Raw genomic sequence first — 18,873 nt, 5'->3', positions numbered from 1 at the left:
AGCCCGGGCCCGAGGAAGGCGCGAAAAGAGAGAGAGAGAGAGAGAGAGAGAGAGAGAGAGAGAGAGAGGAGAGAGAGAGAGAGAGAGAGAGAGGGCAAAAGTTAAGTATATCTTAGTTTTACCAGAACACTGAGCTGATTAACATTATATCGAGAAATGAATTTCTATCACCAGAAATGAGGGAGAGAGAGAGAGGACAGGAATTAGGGCTTCGAGAAGCGACATATCTCTAGCCTCTTGAATACAGGAAGTTAATAAGTGTCAGGGAAACACGAATAGGAAAACAATTCTGAAGCCTCTCATGAAAGAAACGAAACAGTTGCTTTAATTGACAACCCTACCTCTCTCTCTCTTCTCTCTCTCTCTCTCTCTCTCTATCTTCCTCTCTCTCTCTCTCTCTCTCTCTCTCTCTCTCTCTCATGCATTGAAACAGGTGAAGGAGATGGAGGCAGTCTTTCGCAAGCATCGGTAGCAGACTGAGGTGATCGCTGCTTCCCAATTAACTATTTATAAGGTGAGTGTATCAGTCTATTATTATTATTATTATTATTATTATTATTATTATTATTATTATTATTATTATTATTATTATTATTATTATTATTATTATTATTATTATTATTATTACCATTTTCGTTTTTGTGGACTACAGAAGATCGAGAAAACAGATAAAAAAATGAAATACATGTGCATAAAGACTTAACAATTAATTCCGTAAGATTTACGTATATATACTTATCGTGGACAAAGAGAAAATACAGAAAAAACAGTCTATTAAGACTTAACAAATAATTTCGTAAGATTTACACTTATCGTGGACAAAGAGATAATACAGAAAGATACAAAAAATGAAAAAAAACCACGTTTCTACTCCTATAAAGAATATCGATTAAAATGCCGCTCATTGAAATGACATTGAGCTATATATAGATCTATATATATATATAATAATATATATATAATATATATATTATATTCTATTATAGCTACTATTGATATTAACTTTAAACGACCATAAACATAATTAGTTTAACTTCTGCACCTTTATGCAGTTAATAGACGTAACACATTTCTATTCGGAATGAAGCATTTCCATCTAGAATTACGTCGAGAGTTATGTTGAAACAGTATACAAAAATTTCCGTAATGTACCGTAACTCGATATCCATCCGGTGGGCGCATGACACCTTCAAGGAGTCGTTCAACCAATTGAAAGCTTTCGCCTTGCTTAAAAACAACTGAACGCTTTCGCCTTGCTCAAGATGACCACCGGGAATCTTTGACAGAGGGATAGCGGATAGTAAGGTCTAGAGAAAATCTAGAGAATAGTCTTTAGACTTTAATGGATAGTTAGGGCACTGAGCGGTTTGTCTCCTTGGTTTCAACCCTGGACGCCAGGTGGATGACGTAGGTTTAGAAGCCAATGTGCAAAGGTATATATAAGAGTGACTGACTGGCTTTAGTCACCTGGGAAATGCCTGCGACGCGGAACAGCTAGGCCAGGAATCCGGTGCTAGTACTTTAGTAAGCGCTCTATCTGCGTATTTCTACGCTGTTTCGCCGTGTTTAGTACTAGCCCGTCGTGGGTTAAATTTCCCTAAAGTAGCACCAAGGGTTGTTGTTGTTTGAGATAAAGCTGGCCTTATGCCAGCCTCGGGGATCAAATGTGGTAAAATGCACTTAGGGACATTTGACCCCCGACTGGCTAGTATTAAGGTAAAACAGGTAAAACAGGAGGAAAACCTTGCAGTTGCACAATGAAACAAATGTTAGGTGAAGCTCTTAAATGAAGTGGAAGAAAGAGTATATGCACGTATGTAAACTCAAAGGAATAATCGAGTTGGAAGACGCAGACTTCCTCCACGAGCGGAGGTTTGTAAAAGAGAAAGCACAGGAAGCCATGAGTGGCCCTTTGTGTAACATGGCATCTGAGACGACGATGATGAATGTACCAAAAACATTGTGCAATGCATTTTTATAGGTTCACAGATCAGACACTATCGCACCTGACTTTAGCTATACAAGGCGTGATCCGAAGTCCAGCTTACTCAGGGCACATGTTAAAATCTACGATCAAATAACCTATTGTTTCAACAACGAAAATTAAAATAAATATGCTATATATTATTTAGAAATGATTGTTCTGTCCTGTTTAACATGCACATTATTTATTTTTCACATCTTCATTCTAATATATAAATCATAAATATCCTATCCTAAACTTCCTGTATCTTTAACTCAACGCGAGACACCTTCTTCAGACATTTTTAGGCTTTTCCATAGGGCTTTCTTAACCCACAACAAGAACAACAACAACACCATACCCATTAACACCGTACATCCCCTTACAACACTATACTATCCTTCGATTCTCTCTTAACAATAACAGAACGCCCCAAAACAAGAGTAATTTTTAGATATTGTCAGCGAAGCGCAAAAAAATATGCTACATGACAACTGCTCCACGCGCTCGCGACCAGACTATGCTCGTCAGGTAGTATTCTCCAGTCTTGACCTTGGTCTGTTCAATGATTTTTCCGTGTTACTTGCCATCTGCCTCTGTCAATCATATGCACCAGGCTCTGGGTCTCTGCTTCGGACATTTTTCATACCCTATGAGTATCTCTCTCTCTCCACCCTCCGTCCCCCTACCTGTCTCTATCTCTCGTAATTAAGAGCCTCGTAAAATTAATATATATCTCTCCACCCTCCGTCACTCCACCTGCCTCTTTCTCTCATAGTTAACAGCCTCGTAAATTCTCTCTCTCTCTCCACCCTCATCCCCCATCTGTCTCTTTCTCTCGTAGTTAAAAGCCTCGTAAAATATCTCTCTCTCTCTCTCCACCCTCCGTCCCACCCACCTGACTCTTTCTCTCGTAGTTAAAAACCTCGTAAAATATCTCTCTCTCTCTCTCTCTCCACCCTCCGTCCCACCCACCTGACTCTTTCTCTCGTAGTTAAAAGCCTCGTAAAATATCTCTCTCTCTCTCTCCACCCTCCGTCCACCCACCTGACTCTTTCTCTCGTAGTTAAGAGCCTCGTAAAATTAATCTCTCTCTCTCTCTCTCTCTATAACCCCCTGTCCCCCCACCCCATCTCTCTCGTAGTCAAAACTTAAAAACACCGAAAAAGATCTCTCTCTCTCTCGCTCGTAGTAAAAAAAGCTTGAAATTTTTTTTTCTCTCTCTGTCCATAATGTAGAGTTAACAACTGGCCTCGTGAGAAGCTGAGAACGAGGCTTATAGTGTCGAAATAATCTAATGCCTACAAACTTCTGATATGGGCTGTTCACAGTAGCCGGGCATTCACCTGAGCCTGACCATTCCTATAATAAGATTGTCACGGTTTTGGTAATCACGGTCATTACGACGCCAGATGACGTACAATCAATCGATCAGTCTCTGCAATCTGAAATCTCTCTAATGTGAAGGATTATCCACAGTTGGTACTAATTGCCTAGTTTTATCTGTCCGCAGCTGGTAATTGTCCAGTTTTATCGTCACTGAAGTGTGTCACTGATTACGACTGACTTTCGTTTTGGGAAACTTGTCTTCGTCAGTGGAAAAGTCCTTCGTCATGAACTGATTTCGAGCAATTACTTGACTTGGCACAAAAATACAACAAGGACTTACTTTGCCCAGAGGATTATGTAGGCCTATAGACCAAACGCCATCGCAGACCAACAAAACACAGAGATGGGAAGAGAGGTTTTTCACAGACAAGAAAAATCGGTAATGGCTTTTCATTGGACTGACAGCTGCTGCTCTTTCCATAACCTCACTGTTTGTACAGTAAACAGAGAGAGAGAGAGAGAGGAAGAGAGAAAGACGCGAGGCGAGAGGAGCGAGAGAGAGAGAGAAAGAGAGAGAGAGAGCAGAGAAGAGGGGGGGGGGGCGGTGTAGTAAGTAAAGTGTTCTACCCTGAACGGCCAATCGGTCGTCAATGATCTCTTCAAGGCTTGAGACTCAAAGGAAGTCATTTATACACACGCACACACACACACACACACACCCCACATACATACATATATATATATATTATATATATATATATATATAATATATATATATATAGATATATATATATATATTATAATATATATGTGTGTGTGTGTGTGTGTGTGTGTGTGTGTAGATGGAACAATAAGTATGTGAAATTAAGGATTTCACGAAATTCCTAGAGAATATGTGAAATTACCAATTCGCTTAGGAACATTTGCTCCCCGAGGGCTATAGTATTAAACACAGCGAACCAGCGTAGATGAATCACTGTTCCGCCGTTTTTAGTACTATCCTTCAGGGATCAAATGTTCCTAAGCGAATTGGTCACTTCACATGTTCCCTAGGGATTTCGTGAAATCCCCAATTTCACATATTTACACAAAATTAAGTGATTCCTAACTACGTTCAATTTAGTATATACTTCCAGGCAATGGTAGCCTCCAATTCCCTGCCTGGATTGACCTCACTAAGAGGGATGATGGCCCTCTTCGTTCTCGCCATGTTGGCCTTCAACATAACAATTCATCGTGAGTATTCCTTTACATACACATACCTATGTATGTATAACTGAATCACGAAAATACGGAACGTGGTGAATATATGAATAAAGACAACTGCCGTCATTTATGGTTATGAGCTTTCTTTGTAAACTTATTTTACATTTCTTCCCTCTGATAAGTATAAGGACAAGGAGTCGAAAGGCCTATAGCAGCACTCCATCGTTTGGCCTTTCCTTTGTGGCATCTCTCTCTCTCTCTCTCTCTCCAATGTAAACCAGATGCTGTTGGCTCGTAAACCAGTTCGTATGTTTTGCTGCAACAATAAATTCTTTCCATATTATTATTAATTTTTCTATTTAACTTTACAGGCAACATCAACCGAATGATACACCTGCGGAAAGAGATGGAGTCCCTGTCCATCTCAAATGGCCGGGACGAGAAGGATCGACTCAATATCCGAGCACCCCGGTTTCAACGGTTGGAGGACTACTCCATGAAGGATAAACAATCGACGAGCGCGAACTTCAGCTGTTTCTCGAAGGCCAATGACGACCCTTACCTGCGCCCGTTAACCGATTTCTTCAGGTGCCAACTTAGACAACAGCCTTTCCTTTCCTCGTCTTCGTCTTTGATGATACTATGGCCGACAATAGACTATTTCATTTCGTTTGCAGCGTGATTTTAATGATTAATTCTCGGGCGTTTGTTGTTGACTAACTTTTTCTTCTTCATTACGGGCAGAGAGGAATCCGAATGGAAGAAGAGCGAATTCAACATTTTCCTGACGGAGACGTCCTGCAATTCTAGGCCGAGGTACCGCGCCTGGTGTAGCGTCGAAAGGTACCTTTTTGATCTATTGTTTATTTCGAATTGTAAAGCTGAAGGGGACTACGGCGCTCCTCCCGCTCGGGAACTATTTTACGCACAAAATGGGCTCCGTGTTTATAGTACCAACCCCTTTGGAATGAACTTAACACATTAATAAAAGACGGCAAATCTCAGAAACGCCAACAAAAGACATAAAACTTAAAAAAAAACCTGGTATGATCCGACCTCCAACTTACTTGGGCCCTGTGCTAAAATCTACGGTCAAATAGATACTTGTTTCCCCAACGAAAATTAAAATAAATAAGCTTTTTTGTTAGGAATAATTTTTCTGTACTGTTTAACATCCACATTATTTATTTTTTATTTTCATTCTAATAAATAAATCATAAATATCCTATCCTAAAATTACCGTATCTTTAGCTCAACGCAATACACCTTTTTCAGACCTTTTTAGGCTTTCCTAACCCACTCCCCCAAAAAAAGGCAACAGCAACAAAGTAGTTTGAAGGCTTACTCCCCGGGTAAGCAAAAACATAAGCAAAAAGCAGTGAATACAATGACTGCGGACAGGCGGGAACCAAGCCGCTATTTTGTCTTCAGATTTACTTTTCGAACTTGCAATCACAGTTGTGAAGTGTTTTAATAACAATTGCAAGGTTCATTTTATACATAGCAAATACATAGATGATGTTTTAGAATCCCTTTAGGCCAATCTCATTATTCATTTTTTCCACTCAGGAAAAAATTCCCTGTAACAGGAAACGACAAATTATAACCAGCACTTTCAAGAAGCATTTGAACAAAAATAGAATCTCTCTCTCATAAGCTTTTTATTCCTATGGAGGAGGTGGTATCACAACGAGTGTAGGCCCAAGTCTCCTTCCTTCAGGGACGAAGCTGTTAGACCCACGACCATTCTCTTGACTCCAGCAGATGCTGGTATCCATTTACAACCGCGTAGACTACCGGGCAAAAGGCCTGGAACGACCCTAGACCTAGGGTCTTTGACTGATCACATATGCCTACCTTATGTATAATTTTTAAAACTGAATCTTAATTTACTGCTAAACTGTCGTATATATTAGATTTTAAAAGGCAACGTCCATAGCTAAAGAGATAAGATTCATACAGCACACACCTATATCTAAATAAACATACGTATGTATGCATGTTTGAGGTTACACACGTGTCTTCCAGCATGGCCAAGCAAAACCCCAAAGCAACCGTGTGGTACGTGATGACGTCACCGGAAGTGGACACCCAAGACGGCCTGGTTGAACGATTGCTGGAGAAGTACGTCAACCTGAGGATTGTCACTATCAGCCTGGAGGAGGTCTTCAGGGGGACGCCCTTGAAGGAACTATATGATTCTGGGGCCTGGTATATAGACACCAGTAAGTTTGCCCCGGAGTTAAACTGTTTCTCTCTTGCTTATCCTTTACTATTTTACATCTCTCTTTGTAGATAAGAAAGACACCATTCTGTTTAACATTCTCTTTGTGTAGATAAGAAAGGCATAATTCTTTTTAACATCTCTCTTTGTGTATATAAGAAAGCCAATATCTGAATGACGTTGTCTGTGATGTTTATATATATAGTATTAATAATCAGCACATCAAATGAATCTTTAACATATACGACGGATAAACAGCACATATACATACATTGACTTTAGTCTCCCATTACTTCGTTTTCTGCTAATCCACAAAAATTCTTGATAGAAAATGGTATATTGTTAGAATAACTTAAATAAATACTTGGTGACAGATATTTTTGATACTACTGGCATCGACTTGTTAAGATTAGTAGCGTCATTTCAGATTTATTTGGATGGGGGTAGGGGGTGGCAGGGCGGCGAGGGCAGAGGTTTAGAGCTTATGGTACGGGTGGCGTGGCAATCGAAGCGAGCCCTATCAGCTGGGGGTAGGGGGGAGCTTGCAGCGCCCACCACAGAATTTTTTTTTGAAATTTGTGCCCATTTTGAAGCCATCAAGATTCACCTTGGAATGAATTTTAATATTATTATTATTAGTATTTATAAGGGGGGTAGCCATCAGTGTCTTGAGGTGGGGAAGTACCCCACGAACCAACCCCCCCCCCCCCCAACAAATGACGCCCCTGCTGAAGATCAGCTGAAACATACGAACCAATTCCATCTCTTCGACAGAATGGCCAGCGGCTAACCTCGGCGACATGATGAGAATGGCCCTGGTGTGGAACGCGGGTGGTTTCTACAGCGACACAGACATCATCTGCATTGCACCCGTTACGGGACTGCGGAACGTCATCGGGTTGGAGTCCTTCAATTTGGTCAACGGCGCTGCTTTTCATTTCGAAAAGCGCCACCCGATACTCAACCAATTCATGGTCTACCTCAGCGCAAATTTTGACGTAAGGAAATTGGGACAGTTTCAAGATTTCTCTCTCTGTTTCCGTTGTTAGACTTTGGGATTCTCTCGTTGTCTAAGTGTTCTATTTCTTCTACAAGACTACAGGGCTTCTGTATTCGAGGGGGCGTGTCCTAACGAACTTAGCCCGCATTGGGAAAAGGAAACCTTTCCTGCTTAAGCCTAAAGTGTCGTATAACATTTCGCTTAACTTATACATGCACAGATCACCAATGCTCGAGAGTATACTCACTAGGCCTATTGCAAGAATATTAACCTTTCTATTAATTTTTATTCCATTTATTTCCTATTCTTAGCCTTACGAGTGGGGGAAGAACGGTCCGCAGGCGGTCTCTGCTGTGCTGAGGTTAGTTTGCAAGGACGACATCCTCTCCCAGAACCTGAAATGTCGAGACGTGAAGATTCTGGGGTCTCAAGCCTTCTACCCAGTCCGCCCTTCTATGCAGAAAGTTCTGTTCCACTGGTCCAGCGAAAAAGACATGACAAGGGTGAGTTATCAAAAGGTCACTTGACTGTTTTGTTTACTCTGTTGGGTCTATAGTACTTGGCTGACTGTTTGCAGGGTAGTTACAGACTTGTTGCAATTTATTTATATATTTTACTTATTAAAGCTCCTTGGCCAGACCATTCACCCCGTAGAGGTTAGTGTCGTCAACGCACCTCACGTGGTGTACTGTCGGCATTACTCGAGCTTCTTTGCAGCGTCCCTACGGCCCCTAGCTGCAACCTCTTTCGTTCCTTTTACTGTATCTCCGTTCATACCCTCTTCTAATACTCGCTTCATGGTGCAACTGCTTTGAGGTTTACCTCCTGTTACACCTTTCCAACTTTCTTCTGTCAATTTCCCTCACAGTGCTGAATGATCTCATTGGTTCCAGCGCTTGGTCTTTGGCCTAAATTCTAAACAACTTCCATCCTTCCTTCCAGGGCACTCAAATCCTTGACAAATTTCTTATTCTCTTTCAGAGATTTCCGAAATCCTACACCATCCACCTGTGGAATAAGGACTCCAGCAAAGTGCCCATTGTCAAGGATTCGGGGTCAATCGTTGACCTAGCCTCGGCGGCCTACTGTCCCATGAGCAGGGAGGTAGCTACCAGAAAGTCACATATTTACTAAAGAATGTAGTCTTATATATATTATATATATATATATATTATATATATATATATATATATATATAAAATGTATTAGAAACCACAGGTATCAGAAATGCTGAATCATCCTCACTCACTTTAATATAATAAAGTAATTTATTTTCCTTGTTCATCGTTACCTCATATTTATCTGTTGTGGGATTAACCCTTTGAGTCAAAAACCTTTGCAAGTTCTGTTTGAACTGAGACCAGAGCTGTGGTCAGCGAACATTTATACTTCCACCTGTTTACAAGGTCTCTGTAATGCTATGATAATCATTCCAACATCCTTTTAAAAGGACAATGATCGTAATTTATCTTTAATGGCTAAAAATCGCCGAAAATATCGCGTCAAGGCGTCACAAACGACGCTGCTGTTTGATTTTGATGACGCAATTAAATATATACAGAAACATACTAACAATAAGGGAAATACATTCAAACAATATATATATATATATATATATATATATATATATATATATATATATATATATATATATATATCTATTTATGGATTTATCACGTTCCTAAATTTCCGGTGATTCAGTTATACATCTTTGTATTTATATATATATATATATATTATATATATATATCTATATACATATATATATATATATATATATATATATATATATATATTATAATAATGAATAACTTGATCACGAAGTATATAAAACGTGATGCTATGTATAAATAAAGGTTTTTTGCCACGAAGGAAAAAACCTTTATATATATATATATATATATATATATATATATATATATATATATATATATATACTATCTGCAGTATGACCCTCAAACATCAATTCAGGAATGCCGAAGACACATGGATGTTTTAAAAGATATATTCATTAAGAAACGTTTCGCACATGACTATGTGCATCATCAGTCTGAAAAAGGACAAGATAATAACATTAAAACACTAAAAATACACAGGATTCTTAAAATGACAATTAAAAACATTAAAAGACTACAAAAAAAACAAAGCAAAGTAAAAACAACTGCTGTTACACCAACCTTCAGGTACAAAGAAAGAAGATAGAATGACCAAAGAAGGAACAAGAACCTCCAAAGACGACTATGCCAGATATAGTTGAGCAGAGGAGCAGCCACCGTTTAACGATGGAACGAGTCTTTTAATATATAACGACTCTAAGGTAGTCAGATAATCTGCATCCTTAGAATACCCTAATATGGAAAAGTGCTGCTTCTTGACCTCAATTTTACAATTGATAGCATGATTTCTTATATTTGAATGTTCTGGTCTGCTCAATCTTTGCCCCGTTCTAAAACTCAACCCTAAGTGACTGTAATAACGCATCTGCAACAACCTTTTCGTTGATCCAATATAAGTACTAGGACATCCTGGGCATGTAAACTTATAGACCACATTGGATCTCATGATGGGATGCAGACGGTCCTTAAAGCCAAACAAGGAGCCAGTTTTACTGGGATTATTTGATAGCAATTTTAAATTAATGCACGGTATCTCAATTACAATAATTTGTTTCAGTTTATGCGAAAATTTGGAGTTAAAAATATAAGGGATTGAAGCATACATAAGTTTTTTTCGGAACATTAAAAACCGGTGTGGCAGGATGAAAATAATTAGTTAAAAGTTTGTTGACGGTTCTAAAAACTAGATCTTTGGGAAATGAATTTTGTTGAAAGAAAGTAGTTAAAAATTCAATCTCCTTATGAAATATGGCCCAACTGGACGAGTATCTAAGAGCCCTATATACTAAAGTATAGATGGTATTCAATTTAAAACTGGTTTGGCAAGCACTGTAGAAATTATTTGCAAGACCTGTATAAGTTTTCTTTCTGTAAACGGCAGTAGTAAAAACAGAATTAACTCTCGTGATTAAAACATCTAAAAACGGTAAACAATTATCTCTCTCCAATTCCATGGTAAAATTAATGTTAGGGTGTTGCTGATTAATAAAATCTAAAAACTGGGTGGCCTGTCACTGATACTTAAAAAGAACAAAGGTATCATCTACATACCTTCTGTAAAACAATGGTTTAAAAGACGACGGACAACAATCTAAAAATTTTTGTTCTAAAAAAAGACATAAAAAAATTCGCAAATAAAGGTCCTTTAAGGACCGTCTGCATCCCTTCATGAGATTCAATGTGGTCTATAAGTTTACATGCCCAGGATGTCCTGGTACTTATATTGGATCAACGAAAAGGTTGTTGCAGATGCGTTATTACAGTCACTTAGGGTTGAGTTTTAGAACGGGGCAAAGATTGAGCAGACCAGAACATTCAAATATAAAAAATCATGCTATCAATTTGTAAAATTGAGGTCAAGAAGCAGCACTTTTCCATATTAGGGTATTCTAAGGATGCAGATTATCTGACTACCTTAGAGTCATTATATATTAAAAGACTCGTTCCATCGTTAAACGGTGGCTGCTCCTCTGCTCAACTATATCTGGCATAGTCGTCTTTGGAGGTTCTTGTTCCTTCTTTGGTCATTCTATCTTCTTTCTTTGTACCTGAAGGTTGGTGTAACAGAGTTGTTTTTATCTTTACTTTGCTTTGCTTTTTTTTTTTTTAGTCCTTTAATGTTTTTAATTGTCATTTTAAGAATCCTGTGTATTTTTAATGTTATTATCTTGTCATTTTTCAGACTGATGATGCACATAGTCATGTGCGAAACGTTTCTTAATGAATATATCTTTTAAAGCATCCATGTGTCTTCGGCATTCCTGAATTTATATATATATATATATATATATATATATATATATATATATATATATATATATATATATCACTGTGTAATGTCCGCCTGTCAGGAAACAGGAAGAAGGGAATTCAAGCTCTATACGTACAGATCATAAGGCTGACAGTCGCACGACACACACTAAACCACATATTTGCAAGGTTAATGATGTGCACTGAATAACATTTTGCACAATAGGGTGGACACAAGCAAAGGACACAATAAATGTTTATTAACTGAAAGAACAGTTAGTTGCAACAATAATTGAAGACGTTCCATTGCGGTTCTGAGTTGATAAGGAGCCATAAACGTTCTCAGCTGATAAAGGGAGCCATAAACGTTCTTAGCTGATGAGTGAGAGCCAATAACGTTCTTATCTGATAAGTGGAGCAATAAACGTTCTTAGCTGATATGTGAAGTAACCGTAAATGTTCTTAGCTGACTGGTGAGAGAGCCATAAACGTTCTTGGCTGATGAGTGAGAGCCATGAATGTTCTTGGCTGATGAATAAAGGAGGCGTAAACGTTCTTAGCTGATAAGTGAAGGAACCATAAACGTTCTTGGCTGATAAGTGAAGGAACCATAAACGTTCTTAGCTGATAAGTGAAGGAACCATAAACGTTCTTAGCTGATAAGTGAAGGAACCATAAACGTTCTTGTGATAAGTGAAGGAAACCAATAAACGTTAGTGAGAACCATAAACGTTCTTAGCTGATAAGTGAAGGAACCATAAACGTTCTTGGCTGATGAGGGAGAGCCATAAACGTTCTCAGCTGATGAGTGTAGAAGCCATGAACGTTTTTGGCTGACGGGTGAGAAAGCCATAAACGTTCTTACTTGATATGGGGAGGGGACTGACGAACTTTCTTCACTTGTAAGTGAGAGAGCCTCAAACATACTCAGCTGCTAAGTGAAGGAACACTTCATCGCAGCCACTTATAAGACATAAAACACCATTGCTCTTCATATTTATTGATTATTCTCTCATTACGGATTCTCAACGCCTTATATTTTCAGTAGAGAGCAAGACACAAAGCGTAAACAAAATCTGCTTGACACTGTCTTCTTAAAACTAACAACCAGAAACTCACATTGGCAACGACAACAACGACGAAATAAATAGATCTTATGTCACTGCAAAAAAACATGATATGGGATATAAGAAAGACACTCAAATCTTTGGTTGACCGGGGCAATATGCTTACGATTCCAGGGTCTATAGACCTTGTACGATTCAGTATGTGGACGACTGCCTACATACGATTCCAAGGTCTATAGACCTTGTACGATTCAGTATGATGTCGACTGCCTACTACGTACGATTCAGTATCCAGACGACTGCTTAGTCGCGATTCTTCTGGTGTTGGGGCAGAAAGTAGTCGCAGCTTGGTCGTAGATGCTACCGGACCCTTTCACGATTGGCTCGTCGTAACTCAGCTGGTTCCAGAAATGGATCATATATGAGGACGGGTACCTCTGTGGCGATGAGATACATACTGATGCATATTAATGTATACCAGAGAGGTGGGAAATATGTCAGTCATTATACGGGTAGGAAGTTGAAACTTGAGAAAGTAATCAACGTCATCTTTTTATATTCAACACTGCCAGCAAACCTGGGCCAATTATGAGTGTGCACACATGTCATTAAGACTAATGCACGGACCCCGAGAGGTCCGCTACAGTACCCAGCTGAAGTGCCATGATTACCGTATAGGAAAAACTATTTACGAATGGTCTAATCAACATCTCAGTCAAATACTCGTTCACTTGACAAATTCTAAAGGATGTTAATGATTTTTTTTATCATGTTACTGACTACGAACAAGGTAACGAAGACTCAACTATAAAGAGACAATTTCATAGATTTGACTCAAATTTTGTTACTGACGGAAAACTCACCTTCCTGATTGGCCTTGGGTCCTGGGGCATGAACAAAGTCTTCCATATGACCGAAGGAATCGGGTAAAAAGATCTAATAGGAAGCAACGAGACGCCAAGGCACTTTTTCTTCTTGTCCTTCACATCACACAGGTCCTTCAAGATCCTGGTGAAGACGATGGGTCCGCTGGAACCCCATTTCTCAGGCTGTTGTCAGAGAGAATCAGGGTCAGGAAGTATTCAGTTTTGCTCGAGATGTTAAAAAAATTAAACTTTGGTTAATTTGCTACGCCAGTGTATAGGATTAAGTCAATCAATTACTAGCTTAGTGATTGAAGGCTCGTCCTTAGCTGACGAGCCCCATATAGTCTTATCTATAATGTATAATTTATAATTTGCCATCGTTTACTTGAGATAACAACCACTCGTTACGTTTCTTCAATCCACGGTTCATATCTTCTTCAAAAGGACCCCCTTAACCACCCTCCCCCCCACCGAAAATGATACATTTTACCTGAAAGTTCTCCCTGATATACTCCATGACCAACTTCAGGACGGGGTGGTGTCTGGAGAAATGAAAGACGCCGGAACCCAGTGTGAATCCTTCCTGCCAGGCGATCATGTTGGTCAAGTGAGTCACCTGTCGAATGCACACGACGTCACTGTCTGCGTACAAGCCTCCCATCTTCCACACGACTGCCAGACGCATGATGTCGGCTAAGTTTATTTCAGGCCACGCTGTTGCAGTCAATAGTTACACAATCTTAGTAACTTAAAATGGTTACTGGACATTAATTGTGAATAACAGAGATTCTGAATGAATACTGACTAAAGACCTGTTCTCAAGATGAAATATGTTTTGGGTATGAATGTGTTAACATATCTTTAATGACCTAGGAAGAGAAGATAAGATGGAATTTGAAATTTACAATAACTTTGGTGTCAAGGAATTATCATTTTTCCCCTTGGATTGTCTTAGACGGGAAAAAGACAAAAGAGGAATGGTGGAATTAATGAAAAAAAGTTTTAAAAAAATCATACCTTTCATTAAATAATGTACTTGTAATCCCAATAGAGCTAATATTTATGTGGACTGGGATTCTGTGCCTAGATTACCTGAAATAGAACACTAGCTTTTAACGAATAACAAAAGAGGAAACAAATTCTCTCAAGGAGTCTCGGCTGAATGGTCGGTGTCCAGAGATGCGCAACAGGCCTCCTTTCTATTTCAACACATTACCACACTTACAGGTCGCCTCTAAGCTGGAGAACTCTGCTGGCTCAATAAGGCCAGCTTAAATGCAAAACAACCGACCAAAAATGATTTGCTTACTGTTATTTTTCCTCCACAGTCCTGCCGCGTATATGTCTTCCAGAGGCGTGTCTGAGAAAACCGTCTTCAGGTCGACTTTGACCACTCGCAGGTTCTTGTAGATCCGCGTCAGTGAGGGCACGAGGTCATCGCTTTGATCTGCCACGGGCGAGGTCATAACGTACCATACGAGAGCATCTGGGTTCTGCTGGGCTAAGCTGAAATGAAGAAGAGAAGTCCACTAATCAAGTAGGATCAGATGGCTGTGATCAAGGTCTATACCCTTGGCTGTGATTGTCTCTTCCAAACCAGCGACCACCACACTGCGGGCTTTGGTGCGCCCTCATAGGCAAAATTAATTTACTTTATAGGTGGAACCATCTCCTTCAGCCAAGATGACCTAAGATGTTGTAGCGCCAATTGGAAAAAAGAGTAATTAAGTCAATTACCTTCTAAAGTGGTAAGGTATACACGAAATTGTTGTAAAGCAACATAATTCATTAACCAGATTGAAAGACAACGTATTTTTTTTTTACCATGGAATGAGAGAGGACATTTGAAAGCAAAGAGAGAGAGAGAGAGAGAGAGAGAGAGAGAGAGAGAGAGAGAGGAGAGAGAGATACTCAATTTACCAACTTTACTTTTATATTATTATTATTATGTCTTTATTTTGTCAGTAATTTAACATTTTAGTAAAAAAAAAGTTCGCTTACGACAACAGATAAAAATGTAGGTTTACTCAAACTGTGCAATCAGTCCCTAAACATGACAATGGATTGGTTTCCTAGCAATTTTCGATGAAAGAAGACACAGAATATCTTACATGACTTAAATTTCTTTGTGTTTTGAAGGCGAATTCCATTGAAATCGTTTGAATATCCCGAGAATATAGGGGCCGTCATATTTCACTGATTTTTGTTAGCAACTTTCGAGATTTAGCATGATTTTACCCTTTTCCAAGTGCACTCACGAAAACCAACACCTAGAGCGAATTATGAATATACCATCACCGTTTCGAGGACCCATTCGACAACAGTTTAAACAAGCGAGAGTCGAAGTCAAACAAAAGGTGACGGAAGACACTCGATACGCTGCGTGTTTGTTTACCTTTCGACCGCGCACCATACGCGATACGAAGGGCCGGGGTTGCAGGAACTCTCTTGCAGAAAGATGTTGTAGGTTGCAGACTGCCACTCGGATTCATAGCTGAAAAGGTTACAAGGAGTTACAAGGATTAGGATGTCTCCAAGACTTGTTAGTCCATCCGAGGAGACGTATGCTCACTTATCTCTAGGAACATTATTCATAAAAAAATGGTCACAATCAACCTTTTATTCGATGAACGGGAGCGAATGCAGAGCAGGGAGACCAGGGTAGGCGTTAGTAAACCAGACCTTTTCCCTCCTGACCTAACTTGGGGCGCCTTGACCCAACCTGACCAAGTAACACTGAACGTCCCTGTCTTCGTAATCTGTATACTACCCGATAATTATAGCATGACACTCATGTATGTTCAGTATGTTAAAATATACCACCTGAAAAGGTCATCCAACGGCAAGAAGCTTCCTTGAGGCGCCGGACTGGAAGAGGGCGGGCAGCCAAAGCCGTACTCGGGAATCTTGGATTCACCTGACGAAGGAGGAACCGTCGAAGGCAATTCCAGTTGGCCCGTCGGGACATTGAAATGGGAAGATGCTGATTCATGATCTGGAAAAGAAATGTGCAGTACAGGATACAGAACATAAAATTTCATGATCTGGAAGAGAAATGGGCTGTACAGAATACAGAACATGGAATTTAAGCGAAAGGCCAAGCGCTGTGACCTACGAGAACATTAAGCTCTGAGACGGAAAATGGCAGTAAAGAGTTTCATTGGAGAGGTGTAACAGGAGGAAAACCTCAAAGTAGTTGCACTGTGAATAAACTGTTACGAGAGGATGGAAAAGAAGAATGAGAATATGAACGGAGATACAGTAACAGGAATGAAAGGGGTCGCAGCTAGGGGCCGATGGGGCGCAGAGAAGAACCTTAAGCAATGCTTACAGTGCACCGGATGAGGTGCACTGACGGAACTAACCCCCTAAGGGAGAAATGTACTATATATACACGTTTGCGAGTCTTGTACACGTCTGGGAGTCTTGATTCTGAGGCTGAAATACCTATATATCTCAGGTGACGACAGGGTCTAATTTCTGACAAATAATAGCACATTCTCGCTCCGTAACTGTACTTTAGGATTTACATGGAATTGTCTCTGGTTACAGGATGCTTTAGGAGCAAGAGCCTCTGTTAATATAAGGCCAACTTAATTTACTATAACAAAAAATCCAACGCCCAACTAAAGCACGTTTAAAAAAGCGTAAGTGGAGTCTACCCAGACTTTTTTTTTCTCCATTTTCCTCCGTACTTCCCTTTCAAAACACAGTTAAGATGAGATGAGCAACAAGACTGACTTCTTTGATCACAAAACGAACAGACAATCGCCTCTGTCATACACACACGCGCGTTTCACACATCAAAAAATAAACTTCGCTATGCGCACAAGGTATGGACTCAAAGAACGCACGTACGTAAACTTAACCGCACATAACACTAGACCTTGCCGGACACACTACGTGGAACGTCTATGCGAAGTATTTTAAAATATCTCAAAAAAGCAATATCTGACTGGCTTCCAACATACGTCTGTCGAATATCTTGGGGAACGTATGCTCAAGATGTTGTAGCGTTATTTGTCGTAAATCCGAGTTCGTGTCTATTTGGTGGTCTTTGAACAACATTATGTCCGCTTCTGGTTCAGCAATGTAACGGTTAGATGAGGAAGGTGTTAAGATTTATGCACTATCTCTCTCGCTTTTGGCAGAACTTTACCAGGCAAATTCAACACATTTCCAGTTAAAATTCGATATTCGCGTTTACTTAAACTTGCCCTGCTGGAACCGCGCACGCTATGCCCATTCTCGTGCAAGACCTAGCCAAGTGCAGGAAATCGAACGAGAAGTCACGTCGCTTGCATACAGCTTGGTCGTAGAGAAATACAACTTTATTCTTTGGCTTGGAATTTATATTAGTAGTCGTTGACCGTTCTGTATTAATAATAAAAAGATCGATTGACTGATTTACGGTCTCCTCAAGCTGGCGTCGCAACCGCGATTATGAAAGGTTCCCTTTAAGCTTAAAATTTGACCGAAGGTAATGTCGTTTCTTACGGTATTCCTCTGGCTACTGATGTCATTTGTTTTCTCGGTCGTATCACAACCGTTGTTCTAACAAACGGTTTCCTGTAATGGTGGAAGGAATCTTGCTGAGTTGGCCGTTCGTCATTATGACGATTACGTGTAAGTGTATGTATGTTATGTACTATAAATTATGTATTTGAATTTTTATCACATCACCGTGATGCATATACATGCATTAAGGACATTTGTACCTTAATGCATATTATGTATACACACACACACACACACACACACATATATATATATATATATATATATATATATATATATATATATATATATATATATAATATTACGATTCAAAAACTACATGGTTGATATTTGTCTTTTCATCCATAATAATAATAATAATAATAATAACAATAGGAGAGAGAGAGAGAGAGAGAGAGAGAGAGAGAGAGAGAGAGAGACGAGAGAGAGAGAGAGAGAGATGAGATATATATCGCGATAAAAATTACAGGAACAAAGTGGATACATCTTGGATAATAATCACTCCCTTGTGACTAAGGACATTCACACACACACTCTCTCTCTGCATCAATGAAACCCAAACGCAGGCAGAGACAAGCAAAATAAATTGCAAGGAACACACTACAAAATGAGCTACGACTGACTTCCGTTTCAACGTAAGTGTATAAACAAGCAGGGAACCACGTGATGTATCTTTGTATTTCCGCCTCCCGCTAAACAGAGGCAATGATAACGGTTCAAGCGAACAATAGCTATTCCTCTTCCTCCCCCCCACCCCCTTCTTCGGCGTTGGCGGTCAGGCAACGGCTCTAAAAGAAGAAGAAGAAGAATTGGGAGTAAGATTAAGTTCCGAGA

General features: G+C 39.6%; 2 protein-coding genes across 2 annotated transcripts; one reads left to right on the top strand and one right to left on the bottom strand.

Annotated features, from left to right (window-relative positions):
• The first annotated feature begins 4,479 nt into the window (after positions 1-4,479).
• On the top strand, positions 4,480-8,856 carry LOC135195352 (lactosylceramide 4-alpha-galactosyltransferase-like). The gene is made up of 7 exons (XM_064221611.1): positions 4,480-4,528; positions 4,870-4,978; positions 5,243-5,341; positions 6,527-6,723; positions 7,497-7,720; positions 8,034-8,225; positions 8,704-8,856. Exons 1-7 carry the CDS (start codon positions 4,480-4,482, stop codon positions 8,854-8,856), a joined length of 1,023 nt encoding a protein of 340 aa, XP_064077681.1.
• Positions 8,857-12,314: 3,458 nt separating this feature from the next.
• Positions 12,315-16,295, bottom strand: LOC135195445 (lactosylceramide 4-alpha-galactosyltransferase-like). The gene is made up of 5 exons (XM_064221684.1): positions 15,917-16,295; positions 14,831-15,027; positions 14,012-14,235; positions 13,519-13,704; positions 12,315-13,092 (listed from the first exon to the last, which is right to left on the bottom strand). Exons 2-5 carry the CDS (start codon positions 14,985-14,987, stop codon positions 12,940-12,942), a joined length of 720 nt encoding a protein of 239 aa, XP_064077754.1. The 5' UTR covers positions 14,988-15,027; positions 15,917-16,295; the 3' UTR covers positions 12,315-12,939.
• Between the last annotated feature and the right edge of the window lie 2,578 nt (positions 16,296-18,873).

Source organism: Macrobrachium nipponense, chromosome 16 (genome assembly GCF_015104395.2).
Source record: "Macrobrachium nipponense isolate FS-2020 chromosome 16, ASM1510439v2, whole genome shotgun sequence".
Lineage (NCBI taxonomy): Eukaryota > Metazoa > Arthropoda > Malacostraca > Decapoda > Palaemonidae > Macrobrachium > Macrobrachium nipponense.
Note: the sequence above shows the minus strand (reverse complement) of the source record. Positions and strands in the feature narration are given on the sequence as shown.